The following is an 18,289-nucleotide window of genomic DNA, read 5'->3' on the forward strand; positions in this document are numbered from 1 at the left end:
CCCTCACTCAGCAGTAAACCCCAGCTCTGCTAATCCCCCACTCAGTAGTAATCCCCAGCTCTGCTGATTCCTCGCTCAGTAGTAATCCCAGCTCTGCTGATCCCCCTCTCAGTAGTAACCCCCAGCTCTGCTGATCCCTCACTCAGTATTAACTCCAACTCTGATAAGCCCCCACTCAGTAGTAACCCCCAGCTCTGCTAAGCCCTCAAACAGTAATAACTCCCAGCTCTGCTGATCCCCCACTCAGTAGTAACCCCCAGCTCTGCTGACCCCTCACTCAGTATTAACCCCAGATCTGCTGATCCCTCACTCAGTAGAAAGCCCCAGCTCCACTGATCCCTCAACTTAGTAGTAACCCCCAGCTCTGCTGTTTCTCTGGTTTGCTGATCCTCCTTTCTCTGGTCCCCACTCACCTCCCACTATATTGTGCTCATGTTGTGACATTGCTCACTCTTCTCCTGGCCTTTCTCCTGCTCTTGTTCCCCAGCTCTCCTGATCCTCTGACACTCAGTCCTCCCTTTCTGGTCCCCATCCACCTTCCGCTATAGCCTTGCCATGTTACACACCACATGTGACGTCTGCTAGTTGCTCCACTCCAGTCGGACCCAGCTCACCTTCCCACCGCTCCATGCTGCACACCAGATGTGACATCTGCACCAGACACTCCCAGAATATAGACACAGGAATCAGAAGTGAGTGCTGGTGACATCTTTCTGGTTTGCTTGTTGGTTTCCCAGTGCATCCTGGGATATCTCATACCTGCAATACCTCCAAACCAAAGCAAAGCTAAAGCTGAATAAAAGCTGCAGGCACTGTTTGCGAGATTTGTCATAGACATCTATGGAGGCTTTGGAGACACTTTGAAGCACCAAGAAAGTGACCCGGGGATAATTATTGAAGCAAAGCAAACACAACGTGTGAACAGGACTGTAAGGGGACCATTTTATTTAGTGACAGCGGCTGTGATTGGCATTGAGAGCTTTATAAAAGAATGCCCAATGCCACATTCTGAAGCCAAAGAAAATGAGCCCAACGTTCACACAGAATAAATAATTTACACTGATTTGAGTTTATTTAATCAAACAAATGTAGCAGTATATATGGAGTATATCTGAGGCGTATATCAGAGTGTGCTTCTTCCCCACATGAGAGCTGGGATGTCCAACAACATTCATCTAGAAGACATTTCCCACACTCAAGGCACTAATACACCTCCAGGGTTTTGTGAGATCTCTGATGTCTACAAAGACTGGACGTTGTTGAAAAACATTTCCCGCACTCAGGACAGGAATAGGGCTTCTCCCCCGTGTGAGATCTCTGATGTGTGAAAAGACTGGACTTGTCTGAAAAACATTTCCCGCACTCAGAACATGAAAATGGCTTCTCCCCCCATGTGAGATCTCTGATGTCTGTAAAGACTGGATTTCTCTGAAAAACATTTTCCACACTCAGGACAGGAATGCGGCTTCTCCCCCATGTGAGATCTCTGATGTTTGTAAAAACTGGACTTGTCTGAAAAACATTTCCCACACTGAGGACAGGAATATGGCTTCTCCCCCGTGTGACATCTCTGATGTGTGACAAGTACTGATTTTTTAACAAAACATTTTCCACACTCAGAACAGGAATACGGTTTCTCCCCAGAGTGAGATTTCTGATGTCTGTAAAGACTGGACTTCCTTGAAAAACATTTCCCACACTCAGGACAGGAATGCGGCTTCTCACCTGTGTGAGATCTTTTATGCGCATCAAGATGGGATTTAAAATGGAAAAACTGTCCACACTCAGTACACGAATATGGCATCTCACCTCTGTGAAGCCACTGATGTATCTGAACATTGGACTCTTCTGAAAAACATTTCCCACACTCAGAACAGGAATACGGCTTCTCTCCTGTGTGAGATCGTTTATGCACATTAAAACGACATTTGAAACGGAAACATTTCCCGCACTCAATACAGGAGAACCTCTTCCCTGTTGGAAGGCCGGCCCGGTCCCGCACAGTCTGAGGTTCCTCAGGATACAAGGAATCAGCCGATGGTCCATCTACACTGGGTGGTGCCGGATGGACATTGGAGGGAGCCGGGTTTTCTCCTGGACTATACTGTGTGATGTCCTCATCTTCTACTTTCCAGTCTGGAGACAAAGTGAGACAATCCTCGGAGGTTTTCCTCATCTCCCGGCCATGGACTAAAATACAAAGACAAAGAGGATTACTAGACAGGAGATGATTGGTTCCCCCAAACCAGGACTCCGCCAAAACAGGCAGCTTGGTCTCTGAGGAGCTTACAATTCCACCCTCAAGGGAACTAGGAAATGGCTCCTCTGATCTCCTACCAGGTCATTTCTTTATTCATGGACCTTAGTCAGAGAGTGAGGAAACAACCAGAACTGTCTTTTATAGGAGGGACAGTGATGAGTGGATTATAGGATGAGGGTCCCCACCCCCTCTATCACTCATCGCCATCTTCCCAACACAAGAAGTACTGCACTTCCTTATTTAGTCCATGATTTAGTCATGAAGAACAGCGGGGCTGAGCCCCACCAGAGGTCAGAGAGTGAGGATGGGGGAGAACAACCAAAATGAAGACTGGACTGATCCTGAAGACCACTATCATTGGGTTATACAGTGTAAGGGTCAGGACTCATAATATTGGTATTCAGTAATCAGTGGAAGCTTAAATATTTAATGTAGACAAGTTGCAGAGATCCCACACCGCTGCCTCCCATCTCCTGAGACTGCACTCAGTGACTTGGGTCTGAGACTATACACACATATCCCTCCACCTGGCACAGCAAACAAAAGAGTAAGTAACCCTGGGAGAATTGCTTTGTCAGAGATTTTACCCGAGCATGAGGAAGAAGACCCACAGAACAGGTCCCAGATAACTCAAAACCTATGCTGAAATGAACATTTTGCTGCCAGCTGAACCCCAGAACCTCCATAAATCCAGTCTAGATACATAAATTGTGTCTGCAGCACAGAGAAGGAAGATTATCCGAGAGAAATCCAGGAATACAGGACGGGGAACACAGCTCAGGAAAGTGACCAGGGGATTACAGGCTGATATCACCCAGTCCCCGCCCTACTCTGGACCAATCAGTGAGCAGTATGGGTGGAGGAATGGATTTAGTGTTCATGACCCACCTGTGCTGATCTCTGTAGGAGTGTCCTCCTCTATAAATGTCCCCGTTATTCCATCCTCCTCCATAGACTGCTGATCATCCCTCACATACGCCTCTTCTTCTTCTGATTTAACCTCAAATTCTATATCTATCAGATCTTCACTCTAAATCAAGAAAATGAGAGAAAATAACATCTGTAAAATATAAGATTTATTTACAAGTCGATGTTCTAGATTCTCCATCCCACCAACCTTGTAATAGTGAGGGATGGTGTGACCTTCCTGTGTGGAATCCCAGGAATACAGAGGACGGGGACATCTCTCTGGTGGGTTCCTGGTATTAGGTGGCTCCATCATATCCTTGTGTCCTTCTGAAAACTCCTCCATCACTCCATACTCCTCATCCTCCTCTTTATACTCTTCTTTAACATCAATATTATCATCCCCGAGGATTCCACTCTGAAAGATATAATAAAACATTAATTGTAACAAACATGCTGTGTATAAATCACAACTACCAATAATTGTCATCATCTACCTGATGATGGTGAGGGATGGTGTGACCTTCCTGTGTGGAATCCTGGGAATACAGAGGATGGGGACATCTCTCTGGTGGGTTCCTGTAGCTGGATGACTCCACCATGGTGTCCTGGTACAGATCTTTGTGTTCTTTTTGAAGCTCTGACTCCTCCATCACCCCATCCTCATCCTCCTCCTCTTTTATCTCTTCTTTACCCTCAACTTTAGGATCTCTCAGGTTTCCACTCTGAATATATAATAAAAATGACATCAATGGTAACAATGCAGATAATGTACAGATCCTAATGATACTATCAGTGATTGTTCCTCATCTACCTGATGATGGTGAGGGATGGTGTGACCTTCCTGTGTGGAATCCTGGGAATACAGAGGACGGGGACATCTCTCTGGTGGGTTCCCATGACTGGATCCATCTGTAGGAAACACACACACTGACTGAATCCATTGTTTCTATGTGTTTATCAGATGATGGGGGATCTAGGTGGATCCTCCGTACTGCTCTCTCCTTTACAATAAAGTCTCCTCTTACCCGGTGATGTGAGGGGCGGCTGATTGTCCATCATGACGTCCTTGTAGAGATCCTTGTGTCCTTCTAAATACTCCCACTCCTCCATGGAGAAATAGACAGTGACACCCTGACACCTTATAGGAACCTGACACACACAATGATACAGTCACCATCCAGACACATCCCTTGTCTGTTACTGGAGAATGTCCCAGAATTCCCGGCACCGCTCACCTCTCCTGTCAGCAGCTCAGTGATCTCTCTGGTGACTTCTAGAATCTTCTTCTTCTTTCTCTCTTCTATCAGGGAGGGAGGTGGAGGCAATGTGATGTCATATGATCTCCAGACTTCACAGGAGGAAAACTCTACATCTGAACACAAATAGTCACATCAAATGATATTCCCAGAATCCTCCTCACCTCTCCATTCAGGTCTCCATTTTATTAAAGCCCCACTTCAGGCTGAGGTATAATTCCCCCCCACAGGACCCCCACACTACGCAGGGTATAGGCTTGTTGCAGCATTCTGATGACATACAACGCAGGACCAACAGTCCCACTTTACATGAGAGGATACCAAGGGACCCCCACATCCTAAGAGCATCAGAAAAGTCAAATGGAGGGATATGGGAGGAGGAGCTGTGAGGTCAGTGTGATGTCATAGGATTCTTGGACTCTGGATGGAGGGACATTGGGAGGAGGAGCTGTGAGATCAGTGTGATGTCATAGGATTCTCTGACTCTGGATGGAGGACATTGGGAGGAGGGGCTGTGAGGTCAGTGTGATGTCATAGGATTCTCTGACTCTGGTTGGAGGGACATTGGGAGGAGGAGCTGTGAGGTCAGTGTGATGTCATAGGATTCTCTGACTCTGGTTGGAGGGACATTGGGAGGAGGAGCTGTGAGGTCAGTGTGATGTCATAGGATTCTCTGACTCTGGATGGAGGGACATTGGGAGGAGGAGCTGTGAGGTCAGTGTGATGCCATAGGATTCTCTGACTCTGGTTGGAGGGACATTGGGAGGAGGAGCTGTGAGATCAGTGTGATGCCATAGGATTCTCTGACTCTGGTTGGAGGGACATTGGGAGGAGGAGCTGTGAGGTCAGTGTGATGCCATAGGATTCTCTGACTCTGGATGGAGGGACATTGGGAGGAGGAGCTGTGAGGTCAGTGTGATGCCATAGGATTCTCTGACTCTGGATGGAGGGACATTGGGAGGAGGAGCTGTGAGGTCAGTGTGATGTCATAGGATTCTCTGACTCTGGATGGAGGGATATTGGGAGGAGGAGCTGTGAGGTCAGTGTGATGTCATAGGATTCTCTTACTCTGGATGGAGGGGCATTGGGTGAGGAGATGTGAGGTCAGTGTGATGACATAGGGTTCTCTGACTTTGGATGGAGGAACATTGGGAGGAGGAGCTGTGAGGTCAGTGTGATTGTCACAGATAAAATGCACACCCAGGGTGACTAGCTAACTGAGGCGTGCACATGTGTGACTGGGGTAAAGAGGGAATGAGGGGGACTTTGAGCATATAAGACTGACCTTGATACATTTTCATAGCCTGTATTACCTCTGGTCACCACTAGAGGGAGACTCTACTCCAATCCAGCTGGCTGACCACACACAGGCAGACACAAATCTTACATACAATCTTGTGCAAGGGTTGGGGGGCAATCTAGCAATCGACACACCTTCCTCCAGCTGTCCTACAAGCTAGAACCTCGGTGTTAATCACTCTTACACCCCCCCACACCAGACACACAACAAACAGTAGCTTGCCACCATCCAACAGTTTGTCTGCAGACTGGTCTGCTGGGCCACCACACACACACAGATCTCCGTCTGGCAAATCTGCTACTTTACAATCTGCATGTTATCTGCCAACATGCAGTGCAATTGCATACAGATTGGCAATGAACTTAGACTGAGCACATAGACACTACAATGTAACAATCTCTCCAGGGATATGAGCCCGAGCTTAGTACACAGAAGTCACTTATTAATTTTATGATTTAATATCATGAAAGTGGGCAGTGCATAAAATATGTAAAAGAAAAAAGAGTTACAGAAAATACAAAAAGACACACAATTGGCCATTGACTATAAAATAAAAGGGAATAAAAACAGAAATAAAACTTTTACCAAGAGTTATCCTGATTCTACTCTTACATTAATGTTACAGTGATATCATAGGAATCTTTGACTCTGGATGGCGGGACATTAGAAGGAAGAGCTGTGAGGTCAGTGTGATGTCAAAAGGATTCTCTGACTCTGGATGGATATTGGGAGGAGGAGCTGTGATGTCAGTGGATTCTCTGACTCTGGATAGAGGGACATTGGGAGGAGGAGCTGTGAGGTCATTATGATGTCATAGGACATATAGACTATGGATGGAGGGACACTTGGATGGGGAGATTTGAGGGGTCCTCTATATAAGCCTCCCATGCACTCCATATCACTGTTCCTGGGTGCGTCCTACCTCTCCTAAACTGAAGAGTGAACTTTGACCTTTACCATCCAGAAATCTGTCCGGAATCTGTGGAAGTAAGCTGTCATGTGATCAGGAGACATGCGGAGGAACGGAGTGTAAATAGCAGACAATTGTCTCCAGAGCCCCTAATGGTGGGGATGGATTTGGCGGCGTGCTGGTGCCAAGTTTCCTCCCCCCAGGGTCACTGCAGGTGTGGAGAAAAGCTGTGTAAGAGGATATGGAGGAGAGATGAGGAGGAGATCCAGGAATCAGGAGAAACATCAGGGCAAGCAACAGACAAGTATGAAGACAAGGCGGTTGGCCGTACAAGCAGTGATGTAGGGGATAAAATCCTTTGTTGAAATCCTTTACACATAATGTAGTAAAAACATGACAGCTCCAAGTGCACCTGTCTTCATACTTCACCTGTGATCACGGATCAGGCCGGCACCTACATGTCTGTGGAGGGGTCATACACATTCCGCACTCACTTAGAGACGTCTTTTTGTTTTTCCTGTAAGCCAGCTTTGGGAGCAAAATATATTATCATCAACTCCTCCCCCTGAAGGGGTTAATCTACGTATTATAGTAATAATCATAAGCAAACTTATAAGTGACTACCCAAAAAAAATATCCAAAAGAATAAATCCAAAGAAAATATATATATCCAAAATATATATGAAGTCCCATACACCTAAAGTCCAAAATAAAGTTCACGTATCCAAAATCTTTACAGTGATCTCTCAATTTGTCTTTATCCCCAGATCAGATTGGTGATATATTCCAGAAAGTCTTCAAGTGCCTCAAAAGAAAAAAACTCAACATAGTGTATTACCCTAAAAAATATATATATATTTTGTGCCACACGTGTAACATGCAAAATATAAAACTAAAAGTGTCACAGCAATCGTGAGATCTCAAGGGTATAAATTGAGTAATTAGTAACTTCACTGCACACAATAAACGAAGTGCATAATTACCCCCATCAAAGATAAAATCAGCATAAACTCCATACTGCAGATGAAAGTGTCTCCACACATGGATCTATTATCTTCTCCTGCCTTTGCCCACAGACCTCATAAGCAGACCAGGAATCAGTATATGTATTAAAAATTTCAACAATTTTATTGTAGCAACTTACATTTAAGTTAGATGAGCACAGCTTCCATGCACTAGGAGCGTCCCAAAAAAAAGAGCCCACTCCTTAGCGGTGACTGCTTACAGCCCCTTATTCATAAGTTCTTTATTGCTTTTAAGTATGTCCGTTTTTAAGTATGTCCGTTGTATCTAATTGGTAATATTGCTTTAAATGGCCGTTTTTTAACTTGCTGTCCACCTTATGATGGTTGTATGGTTATATGTTCTCTATGCTGGACCAGGGTATATAAGGGGGCGAATGGGTTTGCCCTTTTTGCCGGCCGGAATGTACCTGGGGAGCGTGGAGATATATGCTATACTTTCCAGGAAGTAAGATGGCCGCGTCTGGAGTTTGTCTTGCCAGCTAGCGGGTATTTAAGGCAAGTGAGGGCACACGTCCGTATCCCTGTTGAAAAAGTCCGGATGTGACGAAACGCGTCCGGGGCACGTGACGTTGTGACGCACTGACGTTTTTCCGGAAGTGCCGGGGCGGCCATTTTGGATTCGGGAACACGCGGTGGTTCCAACCCTGGAGACTCCCATGGTTGCCTGGCTCTCTCTGGCTTATGAATAAGGGGCTGTAAGCAGTCACCGCTAAGGAGTGGGCTCTTTTTTTTGGGACGCTCCTAGTGCATGGAAGCTGTGCTCATCCAACTTAAATGTAAGTTGCTACAATAAAATTGTTGAAATTTTTAATACATATACTGATTCCTGGTCTGCTTATGAGGTCTGTGGGCAAAGGCAGGAGAAGATAATAGATCCATGTGTGGAGACACTTTCATCTGGAGTATGGAGTTTATGCTGATTTTATCTTTGATGGGGGTAATTATGCACTTCGTTTATTGTGTGCAGTGAAGTTACTAATTACTCAATTTATACCCTTGAGATCTCACGATTGCTGTGACACTTTTAGTTTTATATTTTGCATGTTACACGTGTGGCACAAAATATATATATATTTTTTAGGGTAATACACTATGTTGAGTTTTTTCTTTTGAGGCACTTGAAGACTTTCTGGAATATATCACCAATCTGATCTGGGGATAAAGACAAATTGAGAGATCACTGTAAAGATTTTGGATACGTGAACTTTATTTTGGACTTTAGGTGTATGGGACTTCATATATATTTTGGATATATATATTTTCTTTGGATTTATTCTTTTGGATATTTTTTTTGGGTAGTCACTTATAAGTTTGCTTATGATTATTACTATGTTTGTACTTCAGGGGAAGGAATGTTAAGCAATTTATTGGGATTTTGGTAGAGGAAGGAAGTGCTATTTATTTTGTATTAATCTACGTATTACCTCCTCTGCTGCCAGATCAAGGAATGTCTCCTCTCGGCTTCCTCATTCATGGAACTTCCTGTCTGTACCTGACATCACTTCCTGTCTTCCATAGAGGCTGCCTGTCTGGGTAGAAGTGAGATCCCCACCTTGCGGAGCTCAGAGAGGTCCAAAACCCCTCGCCCGAGCAGTCATATATTTCTGTCCCCCTTGGTGGGAGTGGAGGTGACCCCTCTATAAGGATCTACAGTCCATACACACCCAGCACAAGGCCGGGGTCACACTACCAGACGCTTCTCGGGGCTGCAGTTCCTCTGAGCTCCACAAGGTGGGGATCTCACTTCTACCCACACAGGAAGTCTCTATGGAAGACAGGAAGTGATGTCAGGTACAGACAGGAAGTGATGTCAGGCACAGACAGGAAGTAGAGAGGAGACGTTGGTGGAAGTGGCAGCAGAGGAGGTAATAAGTTGTTATGTTCTATTTACACCCAGTAACCCCCGTCATGTCCGTCCTCTTCCTCCATAGTCACGTCCGTCCTCTTCCTCCATGGTCACGTCCGTCCTCTTCCTCCATGGTCACGTTCGTCCTCTTCCCCCATGGTCACGTCCGTCCTCTTCCCCCATGGTCACGTCCGTCCTCTTCCCCCATAGTCACGTACACCCTCTTCCTCCATAGTCACGTCCGTCCTCTTCCTCCATAGTCACGTCCGTCCTCTTCCTCCATAGTCACGCCCGTCCTCTTCCTCCATAGTCACGCCCGTCCTCTTCCTCCATAGTCACGTCCGTCCTCTTCCTCCATAGTCACGTCCGTCCTCTTCCTCCATAGTCACGTCTGTCCTCTTCCTCCATAGTCACGTCCGTCCTCTTCCTCCATAGTCACTGTGATGTCTTTTATCTCCAGCAGATGATGATACACACATATATAGTGTGGGAACCCAGATTAACCCCTTCAGGGGCAGAACATCCCCCACTTCCGGGGCCGGGACATTCTCCTCATTGTGGTGAGGTGGTCTTCTCATAGGAGTGAGCTGAGCTCTCCTGGGTTCGGTTCCAGTGTTGCTCAGTGAATTGGCTGAACTCAAACCTTCCTGAAGTCAATGGCAGCCAATGCACAATAGTTGGGCTAATAGACAAGGGGGTGTCAGACAATCACCCTGAGGGACATGTACAATGCAGGAATCCAGTTGGCCGGGAGCAGGGATTTGTTTAATGGTTAAAGTGAAACATTATAAATGTCCACACCTTAAAATGGCATTTCTGTGGAGTGTCCTAATCTTGGTAGGTGGTCCTAATCTGGGGGGGTTTCCTAATCCTGGGGGTTGTCCTGATCCTGGGGGAGAGGTTGTCCTAATTCTGAGGGTATATCCTGATCCTGGGAGGGCTGTCCTTATCCTGGGGGTGTCCTAATCGTAGGGAGTGTCCTATTCCTAGGGGGGTGTCCTAATCATGGAGATGTCTTAATCATGTGAGGTGTCCTAATCCTGGGGGTGTCCTAATCCTGGGGGTTCTCCTAATCCTGGGGGTGTCCTAATCATGGGGGTTGTCCTAATGCTGGGGGGTGTCCTAATCCTGGGGGTTGTCCTAATCCCCCCTGTGAAGGGGCATCTCTGATGTACAGAAAGTGCTGCAGCAGCGCTGACACTTACAAAGGAAATAGTGTTTAACCATTTGACTGCCAGCAACTTCCTGGTTTACAGGAGAGCACGCCACCCCTTGCTGCTCACGCTGTGGTTGGACACAGCATGAGTTTGTTGTCAGGCTTGCAACCAATGATTGTGGCTGTGAACCTGCTGATAACTGTGGCCAACCACAGCACAGAGATCAGGGTGTTAATGATCACACATGAAGATCTGGCTGCTTCTTCTCCCTGATCTCACTTACCATTCAAAGCTGAGATCAGGAAGACAAGCCAGCCAGTCTGGGAGTACAATCAGCACACATACACTTGTTAGGCACACAGTGAACCCCTTGATTGCCTTCCTGATCACCCATCACCCAGCCAGAGTCATTAGTACAGTGACAGTGTACAGTATTATCACAGATCTCTGTATTAGTGTCACTAGTGACATCAGTTAGTGTCCCCCCCAGTCAGTGTCAGTTACTGCCAGTCTCTGATTAGCTGCCACATTATCAGTCACACTATAAATCACTGATCACTAGTATAGTGTTTCTCTGGACCAGTATCCTGGTCACGGTCAGAACTATACTAGTGTCCCTGATAGTATCCACTAATCCAGCGTATAAAATTCAAAGTACTAACCACAGCTTACAAAGCCATCCACAACACTGCCCCTAGCTACATCACCAACCTCATCCACAGATACCGCCCAAATCACCCGCTCCTCTCCTCCCATGATATCATCCTCTCTAGCTCCCTCATCACCTCCTCCCACGCTCACCTCCAGGACTTCTCCACAGCCTCTCCCATCCTCTGGAACTCCCTACCACAGCACGTCCGGTCAGCCCCCACCCTATCTGCCTTTAGGTGATGTTTGAAAACTCACTTCTTCAGGGAATCCTACCCCACCTCCACCTAAGAACTGTACTTGAATCACCTCCACCAGATCATCCCCCGCAGCTATCACCTTTTGTACCACCTCCCCCTTCCTTTAGATTGTAAGCTCCATGAGCCGGGCCCTCCTATTCCTTCTGTACTGAAATGTATTGTAATTGTACCGCCCCCCTTATATTGTACAGGGCTGAGCAAACTGTATAATAATAATAATAGTATGGTGTCCCCATAAATGCAGTGTTAGCAGGATCAGCCCTGATCACTGCCAGCACTTGCATTTAGCCCCCCCAACAAATGCAATGTAAATATTATTTTTCAGATCACTGCCATCTCTGATACATTGTCTGCAAAACCACAGTGATAGCAACATCTGAGCCTGATCTCTCATACCACTAGCAGATCATTTCATTTCTAGCACACAAGCAGTCCCTGATTGCTAGCCAGGAGCTCTTTTTCCCATAGTCATCACTAAGTACCTGTAAATTTAGTGTCCAGAAAAAAAGGTTCCCTAGGGAGGCGTACAGGATTCCCAGCATGACAGATGAGAGTGAAGGGGAAGCCTCACTATCAGAATCAGGGTCAGATTATGAACCTGTAGAGAGCAGTGCCACCCCAGCAGGTAGGTCTGATGATGGTGAAGAGGTCCCTGCTAAGATCAGGCACACCCAACCCCATTCCCAGGTTGCTGAGGTGCTAGAAATGCAGGATTATTCTCATATGCAGCACAGTGACAGTACTAACACTGCACTACCTTTTGGTGGATTGACAAGCACCAGTGTCCTAGTACCTCCTAGCCTTTTATACATCAGCTCTGCAGTATTTCATGGTGACGTGGCGAGTCCCAAGTGCAGTACAAGCTGGCGACATGGCTAGCACTCATAACATTATGCAACTGCATCCACCAAAAATGTAAGCACAGGCCTGTAGAGCCCAAAGTGTCCTCTCAGAGGTGCCTGCAAACCGTGAATGGCTTCCCCCAGATTCAGCATCACCCATCATCCCCCATCCACAGCCCAGGGTTCAGGTGGAAACAGTGAACTTAACAGCGCCCCTTGATTTTTTTTAACTGTTTTTCACTGAAGACCTCTAAAATATGTGAACAAAAGCAATATTTATGCCCAACAATACATCTCTGCCAACTTAAATTCAAAGTTTGCCAGGCTATTCGAGTTCGAACCTGTCACGGTTTCTGAATTTAAAGCTTTTTTTGGGCCTAATCCTTAACATGGCCCTTACAAAGAATGAATTGTGCTCATTGGTCCACAGACCCGATTCATCATATGCCTGTGTTCTCTGCTGCAATGGCCAGGAGAAGATATGAGATATTAATGTATTTTCTGTATCTCATTTTTAATACACTCTGCTGTCCTCGGGGTGACACTGACTATGATCAACTCCACAAAATTCAGCCGCTCATAAACTACTTCTCTGAGAATATTGCAGATGTGTATACACCACAACAAAACATCTGCATAGATGAGTTATTTGTGCATTTTGCTGGCAGGCTTGTAATCAAGCAATATCTCCCCAGCAAGTATGCCAGATCTGGGGTCAAAATGTATGAGTTTTGCAAGAGAGCCACAGGCTATACATACCACTTTAGAGTTTATGAGGGAAAAGATAGTCAAGTGGAGCCCCCGATGTCCAGACTACATGGAGAGCAGTGGTAAGGTAGTGTGGGACTTGTCACCCTTGTTGAATATGGGGTATAATTTGTACGTGGACAACCTTTATGTGAGCGTGCCACCTTTTACATATTTGTTCCTTCAAGAAATTGGCTGCTATGGCACCATGCGAACTAATCACAAGGGCTTCCCCCAATGACTAGTTAACACCCCACTTAGAGAGGGGAAAAGGCTGCTTGTGGAATGAACTACTTGCACTAAAATGGAAGGACAAATGTGATGTATTCATCCTGTCTTCCATTCACCTAGACACAACAGTCCAAATTTACATGGCCTCTGGTGTTGTTAAAGGCCTGTGTATGTCACTGTCAGAATACACAGATCAATGCTGTAGCTGATTGGTGTTCAAAGCAAACAACAGTTAACAGTAACACACAGTAACATAACATTAACTAAAAAAATATATATATTTTTGCACTTTTTTTTTACGTTTTTGTAACGTAACTTTTCAGAACAATAACCTTTCCAGCCTTTGATTTTTGGGACTTTTAAAATGTGATAGACAGTTTCCTGACTACCTAACATCTTTAGAGACCCGTCCTGTGCTGAATTGTGTGGACCCCTATACTGTGCCATGCTGTACCCTGGAGTTTCTCCCCTTATTCCATGTTTATCATAGACACAACATCATTTTTGGGGTGACTTTTGTGTTGAGGTAGGTGGGAGGACAGAAAAATGCCTCTCATGCAGCCGGCTAACTGCATCTGGATTTGGGCTTTGAGCCACAGCACTTTCTGGATACAGAAGGGCCATGATGATCTCTTCCTGATATTTAGGAAGGATCCAGTTCTTCCAGTAGCTTTATAAATAACAAAAGCTTTGTATAGAACCAATTGACATAAATATATAGACACTTTCTTGTACCAATGTCTAGCTCTGCGGATGTCTAAAAATGGCTTCATCATTTGGTTGTTGAAGTCTACACCTCCGTTTTTTGAAAATGGAGAAATAAATGTATTTTTTATTTTCATCTTTCATTTTTCAAAACCTTGTGACAACATAATTAGATGTGCAAAATACTCACCATGCCACTGATCAAATACCTTGGAGTGTCTACTTTCCAAAAAATAAAAAAGGGGTCATTTGGGGGTGTTTGTACTATCCAGGTATTTTAGAGTCTCCAAAACTGTGATAGGTAGTCAGGAAATCCAATGCATAATTAACCATTTCAATACCGGGCAATTTTCCCCCTTCCTGCCCAGGCCATTTTTCAGGTTTCAGCGCTCTCACACTTTGAATGACAATTGCGCGGTCATACAACACTGTACCCAAACTAAAATTTTATTCACACAACTAGAGCTTTCTTTTGGTGGTATTTAATCACCGCTGGGGTTTTTATTTTTTGCTAAATTAACAAAAAAAGACCAAAAATTTTGAAAAAAAAAACACGTTTTTCTTTGTTTCTGTTATAAAAGTTTACAAATAAATAATTGTTCTTCATAAATTTAGGCCGAGATGTATTCTGCTACATGTCTTTGGTGAAAATAACCCAAATTAGGATGTATTATTTAGTTTGTAGGAAAGTTATAGAGTTCACAAACTATGGTATAGATCTGAATATTGATCAATCCTGAAGTACTGACGGCCAATCTAATTTCTTGAGGTCCAAGAATGTCAGAACAGTACAGATATCCCCCAAATGTCAGAACAGTACAGATATCCCCCAAATGTCAGAACAGTACAGATATCCCCCAAATGTCAGGACAGTACAGATATCCCCCAAATGTCAGAACGGTACAGATATCCCCCAAATGTCAGGACGGTACAGATATCCCCCAAATGTCAGGACAGTACAGATATCCCCCAAATGTCAGAACAGTACAGATATCCCCCAAATGACCCCTTTTTGCAGAGTAGACAGTCCGACGTACTTCATAAGAGGCATGGCGAGTTTTTTGAAGTTGTATTTTTTTGTCATAATTTTTCGGAAAATGAAAAAATTAAAAAAATTATTTTCACTATTTTTTTTTACATACTGTCACCAGTGCAGTACAGCGTCATCATATAACTGGCATGGCGGTGAACAGGGACACTGACTGGTGACAGTATGAAAAAAAAAAATATATATATATTTTTTAATTTTTTTTTATTTTTTTATTATTTTTAATTTTTTATTACATTTTTTTTTTTTTATTTTTTTTAAGATTTTTTTTTCATATTTTACTATGACCAAAGTAGTACAATGTTACCATAGTAACATTGTACTACTTTGGGGAAGTGATCAGTATTTTTTTTTATTTTTTTTTTTACACAATTTGCTTATAGCAAAGAATTACTTTGCTATAAGCAAGCATTTACCTGAATGAAATCGATTCATTCAGCTTTTTTTTTTTTTTTGTGCTTAGCTGTGATTTGGTCACAGCTAATCACATGACATGTGCATGTGATTAGCTGTGACCATTCACAGCTAGGCACTAGTATACAATGGATGGCATGAATGAAGTCATCCATTGTATACAACTGTCATGTGACCTGCTGTGATTGGTCACAGCAGGTCACATGGTACCAGCAACGGGAGCCAGTACTCGGATCTGTCATCGGCCGTGTCCGAGGTGCACGGCCGGTGACAGATCGCGCTGCTGCGCCGCTCTGCATTAGCGCAAACTGCGCATGTTTGGGAGCACACCAAATGGCCTGCACCCGGAATGCAGCAACACTTTTGAAGCCGCCAAACGGCCATTGGCCGGGCGGCTAATGGTTAATGCCCCTTGAAAGCCTGAAGGTGCTGATTGGATTTTGGGCCCTGTACGTGGATAGGCTGTAGCTGTTTTGGGGTGTAATTCCACAAATACCCATGGCATGTGTGAGAAATATCTCATTAAAATGACAGCTTTGTGTAAAGAAAAAATAAAATTTTTGTCATATCCCAAATACTTGTGGCAAAAAATAAAATCTTCCATGGATTCAACATACCTCCCAGCAAATACCTCAGACTGTTTACTTTCCAAAAAGGAGGTCATTTAGAAACATAGAAAAGTGAAGGCAGAAAAAACTGTGCGGTCCACCGAGTTCTTTTGGGGGGAGGTGGGTGGGAGTTTGTTTGGTAACGTTTTGTCTGAGTATAGAGCATGTTTGAAGCTATTTACTGCTGACTGGCTCACTACCTCTGCTGGAAGTTTACTCCAAGCATCATCTACTCTTGTTTGTACTGTCCTGGCATTTTAGCACCTCAAGAAATGTGATGGGCAGTAGGAAAGTCAGAGCTGCTTAAAAGCTGCTTAAAAGATTCTAGTATATATCCCGTAGTTTGTAGACTCTATAACTTTCACAAAAAGCAATTAATATACACTTACTGGGGATTGTTTTCCAAAGACATGCAGTGGAATACATTTTGGCCTAAATTTATGAAGAAATGTGATTTGATCAGATATGTTTAATAACAGAAATGAGAAAATATTGTTTTTTTTTCATTTTGGTCTTTTTTCATTTATATGTAGCGCTACCCCCTCAAGAGTCGCTGAGTATTTTGGGTTCCCTGTTCACTTCTGAGCCCTGGCTGGTGCACAACCCCTGCTGACACCATTGTAATACCTTGGTCAGGTGTCCCCCCCTGGCTATAACACACAATAATCACATACCATTGAATGAATAGTAAATCAGTCTGTATTAGAGTCAGATTAGCAGCAATATACACATGAAGAATCGATGACTGATGGGAGAAACTATGAACCGTTCAGGAGAAATAAACAACATATTACAGCACAATACCACGTTTATTAGACCAAATTGTCCTCCAGGACTCAGAGTTTAATTGTTTCTCTCCTACCCAGAGAACTTTCCCCAAACAAGCATAAAAGGGGAGATTAGGAATGTTAGGCTAGCTCCCTTGTGGGCTCCCAGTAAACAGAGCCAGTGCTTAACTCTCTGAGGGTTTGGACAAGCAGAAAGTCCCATATAAACCCCATCACCCAATGCAGGAAAGACTCTTCTGCTGGCTTTGGTGGAGCTCTTTACGTTGGTGTACATGAGAAAATGTCCCTTCCCTGGTGATGAGGACACGGCAAGCAGAGTTCCCCTTCAATAAAGGCAGCAATCTAGGAGTTTACTTGGGTCTGGTGGTTACTCAAACTGAGGAGGGTGAGAGCAGACTTCATCAGAAGTATGTCCCTTTAGTGTGAGACTTGGCTGGTGGAACTTTGTGTAGAACAGGCCGGAGGTAATATGATTTTACTTTTTTCCAGTTCCTGCCAATCAGGCAAGCAGAATCTATTAGGGCTGATATACTGTGTGTGATACTTCAATGGGCTTCTGGTGTAGATAGGCCGCAGCACTGATTGGGCTACAGAGACTGTGTCTCTATGTGGCAGTCTGTATTGTAAGAATCCTGGACTTAAGTAGCCGGCAAGAACAACTATGGAACCTGTATCACATGGTGGTGTGGTGTGGGTTAGGAACTCTCTCACCAGTCCTTCAAAGTAGAGGTGTGAAATGATGTCCCTGTTTCTGTTTCCCGTGAAGATAGCGGTGCCGATGCCAATGGCGATTACACCTACATGCAGGATCAACTATCCTGCCTCTCAGTACGATCAACAATCTGGAAATTCCCTTCTCCATCCTCTGATTCAGTCTGATCCAGCTTGAGACCTCCTGGATCAGCACTCTGTTCTCACACGCACCCTGCCTCTCTTTTCTCCTCCCCTTTTATATGCTCCAGCCCCTTTACTCACTTAATTGAGATCTGTAGTTCTATGTCAGCTGAACTGAATGAAGAAATCCTGCTTGCAGCATACAAGTCCCAGCATTCTCAGCGTTCCTGTACAATTTCCTGTGTCAACTGAACTGCAGAGCACAGACATCTTGTGGCCATTTAACAATCTGCAATTAGTAACAATGTAGTGCATTACATACATATAAAAAACCCAGTAGTGCTCAAATACCACCAAAAGAAAGCTTCATTTGTTTGAAAAAATGATATAAATTGCATTTGGGTTCAGTGTTGCATGACCGAGCAAATTCCAGTTAAAGTAGTGCAGTGCTGAACAGCAAAAATTGGCCTGGTCATGAAGGGGTAATACCTTCTGGAGGTC

General features: G+C 44.5%; 2 protein-coding genes across 2 annotated transcripts in view; both read right to left on the reverse strand.

The window, feature by feature from the left end:
• Nucleotides 1-18,289, reverse strand: part of LOC149460758 (uncharacterized) — a 111,467-nt gene that overhangs the window by 45,866 nt on the left and 47,312 nt on the right. Inside the window, exon 7 of the mRNA XM_089679235.1 lies at nucleotides 1,504-2,230. Coding sequence (XP_089535361.1) covers nucleotides 1,504-2,230 — 727 coding nt within the window. The remainder of the gene's footprint in view (nucleotides 1-1,503; nucleotides 2,231-18,289) is intronic.
• Nucleotides 1-18,289, reverse strand: part of LOC149460759 (uncharacterized) — a 333,674-nt gene that overhangs the window by 43,660 nt on the left and 271,725 nt on the right. The window lies entirely within an intron of this gene.

Source organism: Staurois parvus, unplaced genomic scaffold, assembly GCF_062004578.1.
Source record: "Staurois parvus isolate SC_StPar_1 unplaced genomic scaffold, SC_StPar_1.0 ptg000221l, whole genome shotgun sequence".
In the NCBI taxonomy this organism is placed as follows: Eukaryota; Metazoa; Chordata; class Amphibia; order Anura; family Ranidae; genus Staurois; species Staurois parvus.